This window comes from Lontra canadensis, unplaced genomic scaffold (genome assembly GCF_010015895.1).
Source record: "Lontra canadensis isolate GAN:19392208 unplaced genomic scaffold, GSC_riverotter_1.0 scaffold33, whole genome shotgun sequence".
NCBI classification, from domain to species: Eukaryota; Metazoa; Chordata; class Mammalia; order Carnivora; family Mustelidae; genus Lontra; species Lontra canadensis.
The window spans coordinates 2,669,196-2,689,954 of record NW_022631027.1 but is presented as its reverse complement, the minus strand read 5'-3'; the positions used below and the strand labels follow the sequence as shown (position 1 = coordinate 2,689,954).

At 34.6% G+C, this 20,759-nt stretch overlaps 1 protein-coding gene across 3 annotated transcripts in view; it reads right to left on the bottom strand.

Annotated features, from left to right (window-relative positions):
- The window catches only part of PKN2 (protein kinase N2), a 128,998-nt gene that overhangs the window by 49,744 nt on the left and 58,495 nt on the right, over positions 1-20,759 (bottom strand). For all 3 annotated transcript variants that reach the window (XR_004383790.1, XM_032867057.1, XM_032867059.1), the window contains exons 3-6: positions 17,046-17,200; positions 9,005-9,122; positions 8,536-8,681; positions 8,234-8,447 (exon numbers count right to left, since the gene is read on the bottom strand). Coding sequence is in view for 2 of the 3 variants with exons in the window: in XM_032867057.1 (XP_032722948.1) it covers positions 8,234-8,447; positions 8,536-8,681; positions 9,005-9,122; positions 17,046-17,200 (633 nt within the window). In the remaining variant the exon portion in view is untranslated. The remainder of the gene's footprint in view (positions 1-8,233; positions 8,448-8,535; positions 8,682-9,004; positions 9,123-17,045; positions 17,201-20,759) is intronic.

Here is a 20,759-nt window from a genome sequence, read left to right as displayed (position 1 = left end):
TGGTACAACATTTTTTTTTTAATTCTGAGGAAATCTTTCATAAAAACTAGCAAATGTCTCAAAACGTGGACCAAAAAATTCAATACCTTAGATCAAAATAGCACTAAATTTGCAAATTTCAATTTATAACCATACAATCACAAAAGAAATCAGAGTATAAATGAGACAAATCACAAATAATAGAATGCAGTGAGAAACTCAGGAGAGTAAATGTTCCTACTACTTGTTCATGATAATTCTTCATTGTGTCTAATCCTTTATTAAGGCCAATACTATTTCTCTTCCTAGTTACTCCTTATTTAGTTTAAGGTTCATCAGGAATTAATTATAAGTTTCAGCAGGAATTTAGAAGAATTTTTGCAAAAACCAAAATGACTTAAGAATTGAAAGATTCTTTTATACTGGTGATTTACATCATATTGAATATGGTTCAATAAGGCAATAAGAACTGGAAAAGACAGAATGGAAGAGGTTAAAGAACTGGGGAGAGGAGCCAACAAGTAGAAAAGGAAAAAAAAATTTCCAGTCATATCAGATGGTTTTCTAAAACAAGGCTTTATTACTCCTCTAGAAATATTGTTGATTTCTAAATACTGACAACCATATTTTATCAATGAATCATTCAGAAACTCTCAAATATTATTGTGTTCAGCACTGAGCCATACAATGGCAAAACTTAAGTAGTAAGTACAGTTTCTTCTTTATCACCAAATAAACTTTACCAAGTATATCCTGAATCTATAAAGTGTCCAGGGCTAGGGGTTAGAATTACATGTAGGTAGATGATAAGGTCTTTGTTCCTCCCAGGTCTATATTGCAGTTCTGATTTTAAAAAATAGAGTAAGATAGGTAATAAGGCAAGGATATTAAACAAGGAGTGTGCACAAACCAGTTTAATTTTAACAGAAGATTCATGGTAGGAATTATAGATGATGTGACTAGAAAGATAAACACTTTAATATTTAAAACAGTTCAAATAAAATGGAGGATTTTGACCAAAGGTTCCCCAAGCCTTGTTTCATGGTACCCTAGTGTCTCAATTTTTTCACTGTGCTCCTAGTCTAAAAGATATACCTAACAGTTGTTTCAAAGGATATTGCAACAAATTAATAATTATTTACAAAAATAATACATATAACTTGAAAGAAAAAGTAATCTTATTTCATTTGTAAATAACCATGGTTACTTCCTAATGGGATGTCTGCACCTACTAAGCACAGTATAGCTAGTTTCTCAAACTCTGAAACTAGACTGGAAACCGCCACTTTCTTTTCTATTCCACACTGATTTTTCACATGGTATTGATTATCACAGCAATGCAGGCAAACCCAGCTTCATTACTGTATGACATCACTGAAAGGAATATAGCTCTACCTCTTGCTGAAACTGTAACTACCTTGAATTAGTAGTTTAAATATTAACGCTGCGAAGTGAAATAACACTGTGTTTCCCTCAAAAAGTTAAAATACCCCATTGTACCCTGTGAATTCATTCTGGCATCCTAGGATGCCTCAGATTTATAAACTCAATTTGGTAACTGCAGGTTTAGACTGAAACTAATAGTGGCAACAACTCGTTTAACCATAAATTTGTCCTTCAAGTTTTAATATAGAAGTCTGCCATAATATAAAACTGATCAATGATACTCAAAGCTACTAGAATGTGACAGTATGCTATGCAATTCTGAAGAACAGCTTCACATCTTTAAAATATTGAATGACCTTGTTTTTAAGGAAAAGCCCTCACTGACAATGATAATTTAAGGATTTCTAAGGGCGACAGAAGTCAGTGTAACAAAAATATGTCACATTCGTGTGGACCACAAAAACCTTCGTAGCTGATGGTCAGAGAAAATGGTGGAGTAGCAAAGTCTATAGGCACTTTCTTCACAGAAACATAGGAAACAAACTAACCAAAAGTTAGCAAAAACAGAATCAACTGTATGAGGTATCTATAAAATAGTTAAAGGTTTACTGCAACCAAGCAAATGGTTAATAAAAAAAGCAATGAGTACTCAATGGGAGAGCTCTGTGGCATTTTAACTTACCTTTGCCTCATCTTCCCCTTACCTAAATGGCTTGGTGATGGTCTTCAATATTGCAATCTACAGAGAAAAATTCATTCTCAAGGACATATGATTGTCTGCTTTGACCTAACTGAGGGCTCCTTAAGGGACTAACACAAAGGCATGTTTTTTTTTTGTTTTTGATTGGCTGGTTTTTTGCTTAACTAGGAAATCGCTCAGGACAGAGAAATAGCTAAGTGGAAAGCATTTAACAGCAAACGAACTAGTCACTGCAGCCTGGGGAAAAGGATATCAATTGGGACAAACAATAAGATATCCCAAAGAGTCCTGGAAGAGAATATAGGAAGTGAGATGTTTTGAGGAACAAGGAGTTTGCAATGCTTCCACTGGGAAACTAGAAGGCAAGGAAGAAACAGAAGACATCCTCAGAAAAGACCCAAGAAAACCCCAAGCTCTCACATCTGACTGATCTCCAAGTTCTGTGTGAGCAAAGGCAGAGTTGTTAAAATGTCTTGGTAACCACTGAGGATATGCCCCAGCACACAAGCACAGAGCTCAGATGCAAAAGCAGGGCTTTTTTTTTTTTTTTTCTTTTTGCCTGCATGCATTAAATATCTGTCAAAACACTAGCTGACCACTAATTTAATGGAGACTTCTGTGACCATACATGACAATAAATACAATCTTTACAAAATAGCTTATAAAAGCCCCTAACAACTACATCCCACACAAATAACAAGAAATTCTAGAGAAGGGGAGTATCTTTCAGAGTTACACATTATAATATTCACAATATTCAGTTTTTAATAGGAAATGATGATACAAGGCAGAAAACAGAATATGGCTAATTAACAAGAAAGGCAGAAATTAACAGAAACTGAGGAAGCCAAGACATGGGATTTACTGATAAGGACTTTATATCAACTTTCAAAGGCCTACCCGCCACCCCCCCCCCAAAAAAAAACCCAAAACAAAAACAAATGAAAACAAAACCCAAAACAAACAAATGAAAGAATGGTGTTTTGGCAAATAGAGGGTATTAAGAAAGATACAGAATTATAAAAAAGAATCAAATGAAATTCTAGAGCCGGAAAGTATAGCACTGAATAAAAATTTACTAGGGAAGTTCAATAGTAGATCTGAGCAGGCAGAAGAATTGGCAAATTGAAGAATGGTCAATTAAAAGTACCTAGTCATAGGAACAGAGAGGGGAAAAAAAAACAAAACAAAAATGAAGGGGGTTGAATATAATTCTGTTATTGAAGCGACTGGGTAACGAGTGTCATTGCAGTAAGAGGTATACTGATAAAAATCATAGCCTACTTTTTATAATAGAAAAATAGACGCCAGAAGAAAACATTTTTAAAGATCTGAAAGAAAGAAAAAATACATCCACTAATAATATTCTTAAAACACGAAGCTGAAAAATACAGGAAAAAGATGAAAAATGACACTCTAGCACATCTTCATTACAGTAAATGCTAAAAGAAACTTTATAGCCAAAGGGAAATAATAACAGAGAAAATCTCAAGTACAAGAAGAGGAAAGGAAAACAGAAAGAATAAATGGGTCATTAAATACATAGGACAATGTCTTATTTTCTGAAAAAATAAACTCAAAAAATGAATGATATCCATAAAGCTTTTAGCTCTCTAAGGAAAACAATACTCAAGGATGATGATTTTTAATGCATATGTAGAAGTAAAATATATTACAAGAATACAAAAGCGTAGAGTGAAAGGATTTGAAAATATATTTTTTAAAGATTTTATTTATGTATTTATTTGTCAGATAGAGAGAGAGCACAAGCAAGCAGAGTGGCAGGCAGAGAGAGAAGCAGGCTCCCCACCGATCAAGGAACCCAAAGTGGGATTCGATCCCAGGACCCCAGGACCATGACCCAAGCCGAAGGCAGCGGCCCAACCAACTGAGCCACCCAGGTGTCCCGAAAATATTTCTTCATAAAATTTTTAAACTGTTTTGGAGGTAAGAGATCACATAAGTTCAATTGCATACTAGATTCCCTAAAGAAAGCAATAAACACATGCGCGCGCACACACACACACGCAAAACTAAAAAGGCTGTTATGGGAGATGAAATGGAAAAATAGAAGGTTTGTTTCAGGAAGAACTACAAAGGGCAGGAAAGATGCTATTCAAAAATCAAGACTGTACAGTAAATACATATCAAAAATAATATTATATTAAAAGGAAAGTTTATAAAGGGCACATGGAAACTTTTGGGGGTATATCAAAAGTTATCAAATTGTACTCATCAAATGTGTACAATTTATGTACATAAAGCTGTTTAAAAAGGGGGGAGGAAAAAGGGGGGCTGGAATATGACAGACTAACAACTTCAATAAGATTTTCAGGGTAGATGAAAAGAGTCACCTATATAATGTATATTAAGTATGTCACTTTAAGTAAAAAAAATAGATTGAAAATGAAAGGATGGAAAAAATTATAGGAAAAAATTCTTGCTAGGTTATATTCGGCATTAGAAGGATAATGTGGCTCTAATAATATTAGACAAAGTAAACTCTATGTCAGAGTATTTTCAGAGATGGAGTATTTGTAACGATAAAAGAGTAATTCATCAATAAGATAAAACAACACTAAATGGGTATGCTCCTAATTAAAAACAAAACAAAATAAAAAGCAGGAAGTAAAACAATGAAACTAAAGATGGTTTGTAACTGACTTAACCAATTTGACTTCTGGCTTAGTAACTTAAAAGACCCTTATGAGAAGCTTCTTTCTGAGCTCTATTAAAGTCAGGCTTTTGGGAGAAATCTTGACAGTTTCAAACCAGAGAGACATGATTCATGTTTGTGGACAGGGCTCACAGGAGTTTGCGGGTCGGAAGACTCTGACTTCTGATGCTTTCCTCACCCTTCTAATTTCTGAAAGCCATGGAAGCTGATGCTTGCTTTTGTGTTTACCTCTGTCTCTGGGTCCACAAAATGTCTGTACATCAATAAACGTTTGTTCTTTTTATAAAGAAATAGTGAACAGAAACAAAGTTACCTCTGGAATACCATGAAGAATACAGACACACACACTATGGGAGTTTCAGGAGAGAAGAAAGATAAAGTGGCAGAAAAAATATGTGAAGAATTAATGTCTGAAAATATCCCAAATTTGATGAAAGACATGAATCTACACATTAAGAAGCTCAAGGAATCCAAACAGAGTAAACTCTAAAAGATTACTATTTAAGACATATTATAATCAAACTGTGAAAAAAACCAAAGACAGAGAAATCTTACAAAATAGCAAGGGACAAGAAAGTCACCACTTAAAAGGAATCCTCAGTAAGAATAAAAGCTGATTTTTCATCAGAAAGCACAAAGGCCAGAAGAGACTGGAATGACATTTGTAAATTAATGAAAGAAAAAACTGTCAACCAAGTTTTCCATGTATCACAAAACTAACCTTCAAAAATAAAGTGATTCCCAGAAAAATCAAAGTTAAGGGAGTTTGTAACTAGTAGATCTGCCCAGAAGTGCTAAAATAAGTCATTCTGATTGAAATGAAAGGACATTAGACAGTAACTTGAAACTGGGAGAAAAAAAATACCAGTGAAACTAACTACACAGGTAAATATAAGAGCCAGTAATACTATTTCTGATTTGTAAACTCTTTGTTTCCTTTATTACTTAAAAGACAGATGCATAAAACAGTACTTACAATGTAATCTAATGGGCATACAGTATATAAACATGTAATCTGTGATACAACAACAACATAAAGACAGGGAGACACAGCTATATAGGAGTGGAGTTTTTGTAGGCTATTGAAGGTAAAGTGGTAAAGACTCATAAATTCAGGATATTAATCACCAGGGAAACCACTGAGAACAGAACTAAAAAATACACAGTAAAGGAAACAAGGGAATCAAGAAGGTAAACTAGAAAAATTCAAACACAAAAGAAAGCACTATCAGAAGAATTCAGGGGGAAAAAAAAGATTAAGACCTGTAGAAAACAAATAGCAAAATGGCAGAAGTAAGCCTTTTTATTGTATAATAAAGGATTTGGCTGGTTTTTGTTCATGGCTCCTGGGAGCAAACCTTTAAATCATTGCTATTTCCCCAGTGACAACAGTGTCTTCATTTCTTGGTGGGCCCCTCAGACCTCAGATGGGTTTATACTAACAAAGTGATTCATGATGGGCCCCTACACAGTTTCTGGATGGGGGCCAGCTATGCCAGAAATACAACCATATGGTTAAAGGGGTGGTGCCACATAATATTAACTTGACCTCCTGACCTTCAGAGAGGGGTGGGGAATTAGACACTGATTTTAATGAAGTGGCTGAATCACTCACCAGTGGCAGGTCACTCCCATATAATAAAGCCACAATAAAAACTGTGGATACTCTCAGTGGAATGAGATTCCTGGTTGGTGACAGAAACTGATACACGCTGAGGACTAGGAAGCTTCACATCTGGGACCCCCAGATCTCTCCTTATGTATCTTTTCTAATTTATATTTTTAAGAAGTAATAACACTATCATAATAAACACAGAGCTTTCTTGACTTCTTTGAGTTTTCTATAAAATTATAGAGCCTGAGGTGGCAGTGGGAATCCCTGATCTGTAGCCTGTTTGTCAAAAGTGTGGATAGTTGGGGAAACTCCAAGCTTACAACTTGTGTTGGAAAGGAAGGCAGTCTTGGGGGGGGACTGTGCCATTAACTTATAAACTCTGACCCAACTCTATGTAGTTAGCATCAGAATTGCATTGCCACGTAAGTAATTACCTTAAATATACATGGATTACACTGTTCAAGTAAAAGGGAGAGACTGGCAGAACCGATTAAAAAAACATGATTATAGGCTATCTAAAAAGGCTTATTTTAGATCCAAAGACCCAAACAGATTAAAAATGAAAGGATAGGAAAAGATATTCAGTGCAAATAGTAATAAGGAAAAGAAAGCTGGGATAGCTAGACTATTATCAGACAAAATAGACTTTCAATCCAAAATTATTACAGGAGACAAAGAAGGACATTACATTTTGATAAGAGTCAATCCATCAAGAAGATATAAAAATATTACAAACATGTGCACTTAACAACAGAGCCCAAAAATACATGAAGCAAACAATTACATAATTAAAAGGTGAAATAGGCACACAAAATAATTAGAGATTGCCCCACTTTCAACAATGGACACATGAAAATGGAAATAGTAAGAATAAAAAAATGGAAAGTGTTGGTAAGGATGTGTGCTCTTGGGAACAAAATGATAAATGACATAAAATGATGATGCAGCCATTGCGGAAAAGTCTGACTACTCCTCAAAAATATAAACACAAAATTATCGTGACCTGCTAATTATACTCCTAGGTATATACCCCAAATAAGTGAAAACAGACGTTCCAAAAAAAAAAAAAAAAAAACCTAAACACAAATGTTCATAACAACACTATTCACAACAGTCAACAGGTGGAAACAACCTAAACAACCCAAATATCCACCCACTGATGAATGGATAAACAAAACTCAGTATAGATCCACATACAAAGGAATATTATTTACCATAAAAAGGAATGAAATACTGGTATATGCTACAAGAACAAAGCTTGAGACTAGAACACTAAGTGAAAGAAGCCAGACATGGAAGGCCACAAATTATGTAATTCTACTTATAGGTAATATCTAGAAGACAAATCTACACAGAGAGAAAGTCAATAGTGGTTGCCAGAGGCTGGGGGTATGGGGAGAAACTACTTAATGGATACAGGGTTTCCTTTTAGGATGATGAAAATGTTTTGGAACTACAAAAAGTGATTATGGTTATACAACACTGTAAATAAATACTTCTGAATTGTATATATATATATTTTTAAAGACTTTATTTATTTATTTGACAGAGAGAGATCACAAGTAGGCAGAGAGGCAGGCAAAGAGAGAGGAAGGGAAGCAGGCTCCCTGCTGAGCAGAGAGCCCAATGCGGGGCTCGATCCCAGGACCCTGAGATCATGACCTGAGCCGAAGGCAGCGGCTTAACCCACTGAGCCACCCAGGCGCCCCTGAATTGTATATTTTTAAATAGTTAAAATAATAAATTTTACGTGATGTGTAAATTATCACAATGTTTTAAAAATCTGTGCATACTTTCTTATTCATTTATTAAACCAGGACCAGATGTAAACAGAGAAGAAGGCATCAAAAATAATTAGGAGATGTACGCAACCTACCTGTTAGTGCTGCTGGTTTGGATAGTGTACTATATTGGTTTTGTGTGGATATCATACTTTGACGTGGACTTAGTGTTGGTGATGCAACAAGTGAAAGCTCCTCAATAATAATACTGCTTTTGGGATGATTCTTGGGAAGTTCATTTAATCTTTGTTCTAATGAATACTTTAAAAGGTCCAACTTCTGACTTGATTCATTAAATCTTGCTTGGGCCTTGAACAGCGAAAAGACAATTGTTATTTAAATAATTACATTCTTTGAATAATATATTTGTTAAGTTAAAATATTTATTTAAAATTACTTCTGAAAGTGCTTTTCTGTCTGTTACTTTTCCTGAGCCAAGTAATTTCATTACATTCTTTGCACCTTCTGCTACTGCAAACTCTATCCTAAAATGATGCCTTAATTCTTCCATCCGAAGTTCAAGAGGACTTATGACAGGTTTTGCTAGAGGGGAAAAAAAAAAAAAGCAATTGACCCATTTATTTGGTATTTTCATGTGAAGTGACTAAAATTCATGAAAAAAAAAATTCCTATGACTTAAAAGTTACTTATTAAGTCAATAAACACTCAAGTAATACTTAATAGATACAATGTTGAAATAAAAAGCCTTCCATTTTAGCCACCAAAACTCAAAGATAAAAACTAAACATCAAAAAACATAATGCTTCCTCCTCCTTAACTTTGAACAACTGCTTCTCTCCTACGTAACATTTATTAAGCACCATGCCCATAATAATAAGAATGACAATTTATCTCTATTCCATCACCATTATCAAAAGCCAATTCATTGGTCTGGACTGCCTGAAGAATCTGCATTCGTATCACTTCTATTTTTGTCTTGCTGTCCTGGAGCAATTGCTGAGCTGTGCCATGGAGTTTCCGATCCTATTAAAATAAGTTTGAAAAGGTAAGCAGGTGAAAAGACAAAACATTTTCATAGCTCCTAAGTAAGATCAAATGATTATCAGCAAGTGAAAAACAGAGTTAAAAGAACACTTGTAAGTAGATATACTTATTTTAAATATAAATAGATATACCTGTAGTTACATTTATTTTAAAAAGCCACCGAACTGCTAGCACTATAAATGAGAAAAACAACTCCACAAATTAGGATAATTTGAGTGAAAGCAAGTGAATTTTACTACTGTTTTAAAAAACTCCAAATTCACATTTGTAATTTTCTCTTTTCCTGCTTTACACAAAATACAAAGAATTTTCCCAGACCATGGTCAGTAATTCTCATACTCAGAAGCACTGTACGTGACAGAGATGCCTCAGTGACTGCGCCTGAACATTTTGAAAACCTCTTCCTCTCCCATAACAATACAGTTACAATCTTACAGTGTTTCACATAGGAAGGCAAATTTTTAAAACTAATCATATATGGTATCTGTGATAAATCTGAGAAAGGAAACAAGAAACAGCATTTGTCAACATTGGTGAGATAATGAGAAAGGTTTCTTGAAATTCTTGAATGTCAAAAAATAAGACTGTCTCAATAAAGTAAGAGGAAATTATAGTGAGTACACTTCTTTTACTTCTTTCAACTTCAAGAAAGGTGAATTACATGAAATAATGTTACTATCATACTTCAGTTTAGTTTCAAATAACAATGAATGCTACTGACAGAGAGTCACAAAAACTTACCATTTTTGGAACTGTGGTCAGCTAAGTAACGATCCACCCAAAGATGTCCATGTCCTAATCCTAGAACCTTACAAATGTTACCTTACATGGCAAAGGAGAACTAAGAGAGCAGATGGAATTAAGGTTGTTAATTGCTCAAACTTAAAATAGAGATCATTTCCTGGATTATCCAGGTAGACCCAAAGTAATCACAAGGCTCCTTAAATGTAGAAGAGAAGGCAGAAGAAGAGGGCAGAGTAATGTAAGAACTCTATGCACTGCTGTTGACTTCAAAGACTGAGAAGAGGGCCATAAGCTAAGAAATGTGGGCAGCCTCTGGATGCTAGAAAGAGCAAGGAAACAAATTATCCTCTACCTCCTTCAGAAGGGAATGCAGCTCTACCAATGCCTGATTTTTAACTCAGTGAGATCTATGAGACTTCTCAATCACAAAATTGTAAAATAATAAAGTTATGTCGTTTTAAGCCACTAAATTTATGATGATTTATTGCAGCAGCCATAGAAAATAAAACAGTAATTTCTTCCAAAAATTTCATATGTAACAAGTAACAGAAGGTAATACCATCTCCTGGTTAGTTATATTAGTTGTCAAAGTCTAGTGCTTTTCAATCCACAAAAAAAGAAATGATAAAGCTGTACATCAAGTTAGGAAACATTTATTCACAAGAAAGACTAATTTTTGCTTATTATTTAGGCTTCTCTACTTTTATCACCAAGGCAGTCAGTACTGGTTTGGAAATAACATAGGATATTAAAAAAAAGGGGGAGGGTGAAGATGTGGGGTGAGACAGACAATGACGACATTATATAAGGAAAAACAGAAAGTGAGCTGACATATTTTATGATAAATACTAAACTAGTCTGGCTAAATATAGTGGAAGAAAAAGCAGTTTGCAAACTTATTTTCATATTTTTCTACCACTTCTTTCCTGCTCCTAAGGTCAATTTAGGAAAGATCTTCTAGTCAGATTTCATTCTTTATTAAATATTTAGATTTTAAACCAAAGGAGTTGGGCAGCAGAGTTTACTATATGTAAATTAAATATCAAATTAAATATCTCTTAAATATCAATTTACACCATGAAGTACACACACACACACACACACACACACACTGTATTTGTTAATTCTGCTTTACCATTAAAAATACTTGCTTGAGTTTGGTGTTTGGTTATGACTAATTATATATGCTTTTAAGAATAAGCCTATTCACCTTCCAGATTTAAAATGAAAATACTTTACTTTTACTTTAATTTTTCCTTTCCAGTATTAGGTGCATCAGACAAACTGAAGATTTAAAATAGCTTTTCTATTTCTTTGAGACCTCATTGGAGTAAGAGGAAAAAATTAGTATTCCAAAGCTCCTAATTTAATGAGGCAAACATGTTTTGCAATCAGACAGACCGGGGTTCAAGTCTTAACTGTATTTTTAACCTTGGGTTAGTTATCTATCTTCCGAAAACTTTAGGTTTCTTGCAGAAATTATGTAAATGGGGATACCACTCTCTAAAACATGGAGATTTGTAAGCATTAGATAAAACTAAAATCATACTGCCTAGCACTTGATTGGCATTAAAATGTTCTCTTTTAGAGTAATAAAAATAATTATTAAGGTAATGAAGTCCTAGTATAAATATGTATAAATATTAAGCAAACTGTATAATACTATGCTTTTCAATTAAGCTACTCCTTTTATTATTTTTATTACCACGAGAGAAGATAGCAGTTCTGTCATTTACTTCTTTGGAAATACTTTTTTTTTTTTTTTAAGATTTTTATTTATCTGACAGACAAAGATCACACATAGGCAGAGAGGCAGGCAGAGAGAGGAAGGGAAGCAGGCTTCCTGCTGAGCAGAGAGATGGATGTGGGGCTCAACCCCAGGACCCTGGGATCATGACCGGAGCTGAAGGCAGAGGCTTTAATCCACTGAGCCACCCATGTACCCCTGGAAATACTTTCTTAACTATTTCAATTCAACATGCAAAGAAGAGCATTAGTTCATTTTAAAATTAATCGACTTTTCCCAGATTTCTGGAAGATCTGCACAGATGTCAAAGTATGATGAAAGCTTTTAAAACTGACACTGGATATTACCTGTCACAGGTGATTTACAATTACTACATGTCAGTCTTATGCTTTCCAGCATTCAATAAATTTTTATGGTCTATTTTATGCTTCTAGGAATTCAACAGATTTTTTACTGAGCACCTAATATATTCAAAACAAGAGATAAGGTAGGTCTAAAGTATACAAACTGGTTTAAGAATTACAGAAATACTGGCCTTTATGGTAAGGTTTTGGAAAGATTTTTATGTATGTTAGATTGAATCATAAGAAAATGCCAATATGTGACTAATTTTGAACTAAAAAGATAGTAATTTCATATGGTTCTATTGGTAATTAGCACTCTACAATGCCTGTTATATTTTAAATGTACAGTATTTTAAAATCTTAAGTTAAAAATTTTGTATTTTCCAATTATGTAATATTTTGTTTTATAAAAAATAACCATTACTGTTTTGCAAGTCATAGTGGGACCTTCATAACAGATAAACAACATCACACACAGATTTCAGAAATAAATAAACCAATCATTATCTTTATTTTTCCATCATATACTTATGGCTTACTTTACATGTATTAATTATGGTCACATCCAGTGAAAATACAAAGATTAATCAGTTAGGATGCTACCTTTACAAACCTATAATTTTACTGAATAGATACAAATAATTATGTATATATCAGAATGTTTAAAGTAGTCAAAGAAAATTCAAAGGAAGATGGGATCAATTTTAGCTCAGGAAATCCAGAAAGGTTTTATGGGCTATTAATACAGATGAGACTGGACTATATCAAGAATAGAACCATTGAGGAGAGTGAGGAGAAGATAGATGATCAGATACTTTCAAATGAGAAAAAGTTTTGAAAAGACTTGGGTACATTTAAAGAGGTTAACAAGAACCCCAAATTTTAATAAATAGCTTGTCACCTGAATACATCTATGGGAAACATCTCTTCAACATGTCTTATGAAGCCCCCAGATTATTCTGAAAACCAATGGTGCTACCTACAGCCAAGAAATTTACATTCTAATGTTGATAAAGATGATAAAGAAATTATATAAATTATAATTTCAGGTAGTAGTAATGCAATGAAAGAGACAAGAAGAGACAGGGGCTGATATTTTATACAGTAGTAAAGAGCTTGCTGAAGTGTTAGCATCTAGCAGTGACTGTAACGAAGTGAGAGAAAAAGCCCCATGAAAAGTACTTCAGCGGAGACATCTAGGCAGAGACACAGTAAATGCAAAGCCTCTAAGGTAAGAATGTGCTTGGTATGTTCAAGAGATAGCAAAGAAGCTGATATAGCTAGAGTGTAATAAGAGAGAATGTAAGTGTTTTAAAGGATAAAATCAGAAGGTAGCCAGGGTAAGTCATGTATGAATTTGTAAGCCACAATAAGGACTCTGGATTTTGTTCTAAGCTTGCCAGAAAGCCAACAGAAGGTTTTGAAACATGAGTTGAAAATATCTGACTTGGCTTTTGAAAGGACAACTCTGGCTATAATGTGTATTAGGGTAGTAATTTTGTTATGAAGAATATAATAACCAGGTCCTGGAGATGATTTTTACCAAGAAAATGAATTCATTACTCCTACCCTAAATTTGCTCCCCATCATGAATTACCTATCTGTGTGAAGGGGCACCACCATTCACCAATCTGCCTACATAACCAACCTAAGAATCATCTTCAACTCTTTCTTTCTCATATCAAGACACCACATATTTATTCTACCTAAATAGCTTGACTGTCTTCTTTGCTTTCACTGCTGTTACAAGAGGAATGAAGCATGTTTCACCTGGACTCCTACCAAAGCCTATTTAAACTTGCTACCTATACACTTGACCCTTCTCTAATGAATTCTTCAAGTCTAAGAAAGATGAATATGAACTTTCTAAACTTCAAATCTGATCATGTATTTACTCTGCTAAAAGTCTTTCAGTAGCTCCATATATCTCATAAGATAGAATCTCAACTGCTTAATGCTATACCTCTCACTACACCTCACTTGCTTAAAGCTCTACTGGTAGGGAACAGGGGAAAAAAAAAAAAAAAAAGTCTTGTTGGAATCACCTGGAAGACTTTTCCCAAAAATAAATGTGCTTTTCTGGAGATTGAGATTTGTTCACCCATGAGGGCATGGCCTTCCACTGAAGGTGACTGCAAATGTTAAGAGTGTATTCTCCCTACTTCAGATATATTGGATAAGAAATAAGCTCAGAGTTTCTGCTACAGCCATACAATAGCACTTATACTCCTTAGAATAAGCCATGCTATTAAACAGTTCCTTATTCTGTATCTGCTGGGTTTACCCACATCATCTTCCCTAGAAAGTAATTCCCTTCTAAATTCCAAGTCCTCCCTCAAATCTCATATCGAGTAATGACTTCTTCTGGAAGTTAAGTGGTTCTCATCTACTGTTTCTAAAGTAACTTGAACATACCACTATTATATACTGTAATTACTTACATGTGGTACTTCCTTTTGGATAGTGGAACTTTTGAAAGTGGGATATTTGTTATCTGTTACTACCTATTATGTTATAAGGCATTAACTTTATTACATTTATACTCCAGAGTCCAGCAGAATACTTATCAAACTGTTAAGTCCTTAACAAATTAATATTCCACATAACTACAATTTATAAATTTTCCTAATCTCACAGAGATACACTTTGACCCAATGAAAAGTTTAAAGATGAGAAATGAAAACAAGACCAAATCTAGACAGAAATAACTAGCAGGTCTACCTCAGAGACTTAGCAGCTAAACCGGTCTACTTGATCCCTTCTCAAACTAATAAATCCCCTAATTAAAAATAAAAAGCTACTGGGGTATCTGGGTGGTGCAGTCGCTTGAGCATATGATTCTTGGTTTCAGCTCAGATTGTGATCTCAGGGTTGTGGGACTGAGCCCTGCACTAGGCTCCACACCCAGCACAGTTTGCTAAAGTTTCTCTCTCCCTCTCCCGCCTCCACCACTCACTCGCTCTCTCGCAAATAAATAAATAAATAAATAAATCTTGGAAAAAAATAAAAAGCTAGTAGAAAATTATCTCTTGTTTCAGTAGGATGCTCATAGTTCTGTTCATTTTGGACCTGTGGTTATCATAAGTTATCTATTTTATTTCCAATATTTCCATAAACCTGTTCATATTGGGAGTGGAGTAGGGCAATTATAGACCATTTAAGAATGTAACGTATGGCCTTCTCATTCATCCATCTATCAACATACACATTCACTTTTGCTTTAATGTCAAAGGGTTCATAAACCTCTCAATCTAATCCATCAACTTTGTTTTTAAAAAACTTACTCCAGGGGGTGGTAGCTAGGTAAATTTAATTTTTTTTTTAAGACTTATTTATTTGAGAGAGAGAGAGCATGCAGAGGGAGAGGGAGAAGGAGAGAGAGTCCCAGGCAGATCCTGTTCTCAGGACCTGAGTGGAAACCAAGAGTCACTGGCGCAACAACTGACTACACCACCCACATGCTCCTGAATAAATTTAATTTTAAAACACCCAGCATAATATGATGCATTCACAGTTCCAAGAACATAGTATTTGCCTTAAAACAAAAAAAGCCCAAAATAACATTTGCTAAAAATGAAAAATGTTCAAAAGTAAAGGTCAACACCAAAAATAAAAACACAGAAAAATACTACCACCCCATGAGTGTTCAGTTAATAAAATATGCTATTAAATATCATATAAGTAATATATCAAGTAGAAAACAAATATTTTCCCTAAAAATAATTTAAAAATTCATTTGCAATATGGCATATAATCTAGTTTTCATTATTAAACTTAAAAAAATCTTACTTATTAATATATACACATTTCTCCCTTTTCTGTATCTTCCCAGATTTCCTTGGGTGGGTGGGCAGGGTGCATAGCTCCAAGTTAAAATTCTACCCCAGCCCCCATTTCAAATTCTTAAATAAAACAAAACAAAATCAAAACACAATCTAACAACTTTTATTCTGAAATTACTTAGGAAATATCTATTAAAATATGAAAGAAACATTAATTTGCAGAGGCAAAATCTTTAAATTAGTTGAGAATACCAAGGTAAATTTTATAAGTCCACCTTTCTAATAAGACTTTATGGAAATTATAAAATTACAGAACCTTAGATTGCAAAGAACCTTTAAAACAATCGGTTTAGTCGTTCCCAACACTTTCTCTTCTACATTATACCGCAGAACAAGGACACATTCCTATTAGTATCAACTGCTCCCCATAAGATGACTTTCGATTAGGAATTATATGCCCATTCCAGATTCCCATAGTGCTAGAAAACTAATATTAGGGTCTAAATTTTTAAAAAATTTTATTTATTTATTTGACAGAGAGAGACAGCAAGAGAGGGAACACAAGCAAGGGGAGAGGGAGAGGAAGAAGCAGGCTCCCCACTTAGCAGGAAGCCTGATGTGGGGCTTAATCCCAGGAACCCTTTACTCATACAGCTAAATTTTTCTTAACTGGTTTTAGTAGGAGTAAGTAATTTTTAAAATATTTTTTTTTAAAGATTTTATTTATGTATTTGTCAGAGAGACAGACAGCGAGAGACAGCACGCTCACAAGCAGGGGGAGCAGCAGGTAGAGGGAGAAGCAATTCCAAGATGCTGGGATCATGACCTGAACTGAAGGCAGATGCTTAGCCAACCGAGCCACCCAGGCACCCCTAAAAATATTATTTTAAAAAACTATTGTTTCTAACTTGTTTTATCATCAATACTTTCAAATTTAGAAGCTAAAATGGTCTTAGAAATCATAATACACGTTTAAACAGCAAAATCACCGTAAGCACAAAAATGCAAAAACTGTGGTACTAAACAGACCATGAAAAGGATACTTGTTTACAGGGTAAGAGCTTAAAGAAGAAGGTAGAGCACCTTGTCTGACCTCAATTTTGAGCATGCACATCAGACAACTCACATTCTTCAGCCCTCTGTGCATGTCCACAAATGACTGTGAAAATGCCAGAAGTATGGATGCTGGGTTTACAAATGAGTTTTATCAGATAGGTGAATTCACACATATGGAATATGTAAATAATGCGGACTGGCTGTATACACTTACATTTATAGTACTTACCTTGGAAGATCCATTTGAATACATCTGTATCATGTTCTCTGCACCTTGTTTTACTTTAAGTTCTATATCCAATTGTTTTTGTAAGGCCATCAATCTATTATTACTAGTGGAACAACGAGGGTCACTGCTGGGAGTATCTGGAGTCCTTGGGCAATCTGTAAATTAAAGAGTATGTAAAAATTACTTACTAGGACCAATTGCTGCTTAAAATTAGAAGTTGATATTCTCAAAGAATACAGAATTATAGGGTTTGAGATGAGCTTTAAGTCACCTGAATGGAATCTCCTTATGCTTACCGATAATACAAGAATTCAAGCCAAGAAAATATTCAAGTAGAGTTGCAGGATCATCTGCCAGGGATACACTGAGTCTGAAACTGAATTAGATCACTGCCCCAAAGTCTTCCCAACACTATTATGTTTACATTAAATAAAATAATTTGACTCATCTATTCAACAATTGTACTAAATCTCTACTTAATACCTGATTGGCTAAAGAAGGTGGCATATTTAAACATTGTACAGATTCCTCTAAAGTAATTATTTGTAAATAGAATATAATGCCAGCAGTATATAACCTAAGTTATATTATATTATATATTATATATTACTACCAGTAATAACCTAAACATACACATAAAGGATTTCACATTTTGTTTACTACTAGGAGGATGTTCAATCACAATGGAAAGTGTTTCAAGGACACTGATTGATTGATACCATATTGATGATAGGGGTATATCTAAAACATAAAGTCCGTGGTTTCTCATAAAGCATACAGTGGTGCTTCTACTTTGAAATAAAAACAATAACTTTGACCAGAAACTTCTAATTATTTTGGCGAATCCATTATTGAAACACTTCTAATTTTACTGTATAACTAAAATTCTTCATAGTGAAGTTCATCATTTTGTGTTTTATCTACCTTAGGTCACTTGCTTATAAAAAAACAACTTAGGGGCGCCTGGGTGGCTCAGTGGGTTAAGCCTCTGCCTTCAGCTCAGGTCATGATCTCAGGGTCTTGAGATCGAGCCCCACATCGGGCTCTCTGCTCGGCGGGGAGCCTGCTTCCCCTTCCCTCTCTCTCTGCCTCTCTGCCTACTTGTGATCTCTCTCTCTCTCTGTCAAATAAATAAATAAAATCTTAAAAAAAAAACAACAACTTAGATGACTAGAGTACTAAACCTGGTTTAGTTATAAGTAACTTGGCAATCACAGGAAAATTGTCTGAACTGAAAGTTACTTAACCTTTGTGCTTCAGGGTTAAGTGCAATAAAAGATGGTATGACTAACTGATTTTAATGAATATTTTACATCTGGCTTTATATACCTTTAAAAAAATTCATGAATTTAAAGACAATTCAACATAATTTCTTAATTAACTTGCAAAAATACAGGTGCTATGCTAGTTATGGATATAAAATACAATTTTATCATTTATATACTATGCTACAAAGTATAAGTCTTGATGTAAGGGTTCTATAAACTCATCAATCCTCATAAACAGCCCTGTAATGAGCACTGCACCCACATTATAGGGAAAAAAAAAAAAAACTAGGGGACAGAGTGGTGAAGAAACTGGCCCAAGGTCATATATCTAGCAAGTCAGTTCCATACCAAAGTCTATCTTACTAAGTGCTGTGCTATGCTGCCTTATTACCATTTAAAAACCTTGTACACAACTATACTAGACTCGGCATGTATGCATACTTACATATATAATAGTATAATTATACACACACAAATATGTATGCATATTAATCCTTAAAATAACTTCTCCACATTTTATGCATCAGGAAACAGGCAGTAACAGTTACTAGCTGAGATTCAAATTCAAGAAAGGTTTCTATTGTAACTGAATTCCCCACATTATAAATGAGGTGCTCCAAAAGCTGATTTTATAAGTGACATTTTTTTTTTTAATGATTTTATTTATTTATTTGACAGACAGAGATCACAAGTAGGCAGAGAGGCAGGCAGAGAGAGAGGAGGAAGCAGACTCCCTGCTGAGCATAGAGCCCGATGTGGAGCTCGATCCCAGGACCCTGGGATCATGACCTGAACCAAAGGCAGAGGCTTTAACCCACTGAGCCACCCAGGCACCCCTATAAGTGACATATTCTTATTTTTAAAAATGAATATTAAGTATAGACAACTTTTCTGAACAAACTCACAAATGAACTACTTAACATATTGTTATGGACAGAATGTTTATGTCCCCCTAAATGCATATGTTGAAACCCTAATGTGATGGTACTGGAGGTGAGCCCTCTGGTAGGTAATTAGATCATGAGGATGGTCTCTCTGTCATGTAAGGATACAGAGAAAAGACGCTGTCTAAAACCAGGAGGAGGCCCATCACCAGAGCTCTGACCCTGCTGGCACCTCGATCTCAGTTCCCAGCCTCTAGAACTGTGAGAAATAAATGTCTGTTATTTAAGCCACCCAATATATGGTATTTTGTTGAATCAGTCTAAACTAAAACATATGCATCATAGTGGTTAAGAGTACCTACATCCGAATCTCAGTTTTGGAACTGAGATTTAGTACAAACCATATAATAGAGGGTAAGCCTCTTAACAGCTCTGTGCCTCATTGTCGTTATTGTTAAACAATAAAAATAGCATCAAGCATGCAGGGTTACTGTGATTTAATAAAGAACTTAGAACTGTAAAGAACTTAGAAAAGGGCATGGCACATAGTAAATATTCAATAAACATTAACTAGTAGTAGTTACTGTGTAAAGTGTAAGCATATCTCCTATTGAGTCTATAAATGAATTGCACTTCATACTAATGACTAAAAAGTTATGTCTATTCAGATCTTTGAACAGTCAGATTTTCTTTCTTTCTTGTAGAAATTGAAATCACATAAAATTTGGCATATGAAGTTAATTTATAGTAAGCACATTTAAAAAAAATAAGAACTGGGATGCATTCACAGAAGGCTCTCAGTTGTGGAAATGCATTTTCTGTAAAATAGCTGATCATGCTTAGCCTAGGGTGAGAAAGAGAAATGATTCTTTTTAAATTTTTTTATTTTTTATTAACATATAATGTATTATTCGGGCTCTCTGCTCAGCGGGGAGCCTGCTTCCCTCTCTCTCTCTCTCTCTCTGCCTGCCTCTCCATCTACTTGTGATCTCTGTCAAATAAATAAATAAATAAAATCTTTAAAAAAAAAATTAAAAAACATATAATGTATTATTAACCCCAGGGGTACAGGTCTATGAATCACCAGGTTTACACACTTCACAGCACTCACGATAGCACATACCCTCCCCAATGTCCATAACCCAACCACCCTCTCCCTAACTCCCTCCCCGCAGCAACCCTCAGGTTTTTTTTTGTGAGATTAAGAGTCTCTTATGGTTTGTCTCCCTCCTGATCCCATCTTGTTTCATTTATTCCTTCCCTAACTCCCCATGTCTCCTCTCAAATTCTTCATATCAGGGAGATCATATGATAATTGTCTTTCTCTGACTTATTTCACTCAGCACAATACCCTCTAGTTCCATCCACGTTATTGCAAATGGCAAGATTTCATTTCTTTTGATGGCTGCAAAGTATTCCATTGTATATATATATACCACATCTTCTTTATCCATTCATCTGTTGATGAAATCTAGGTTCTTTCCATAGTTTGGCTATTGTGGACACTGCTGCTTTAAACTTTGGGGTGCACGTGCCCCTTCGGATCACTACATTTGTATCTT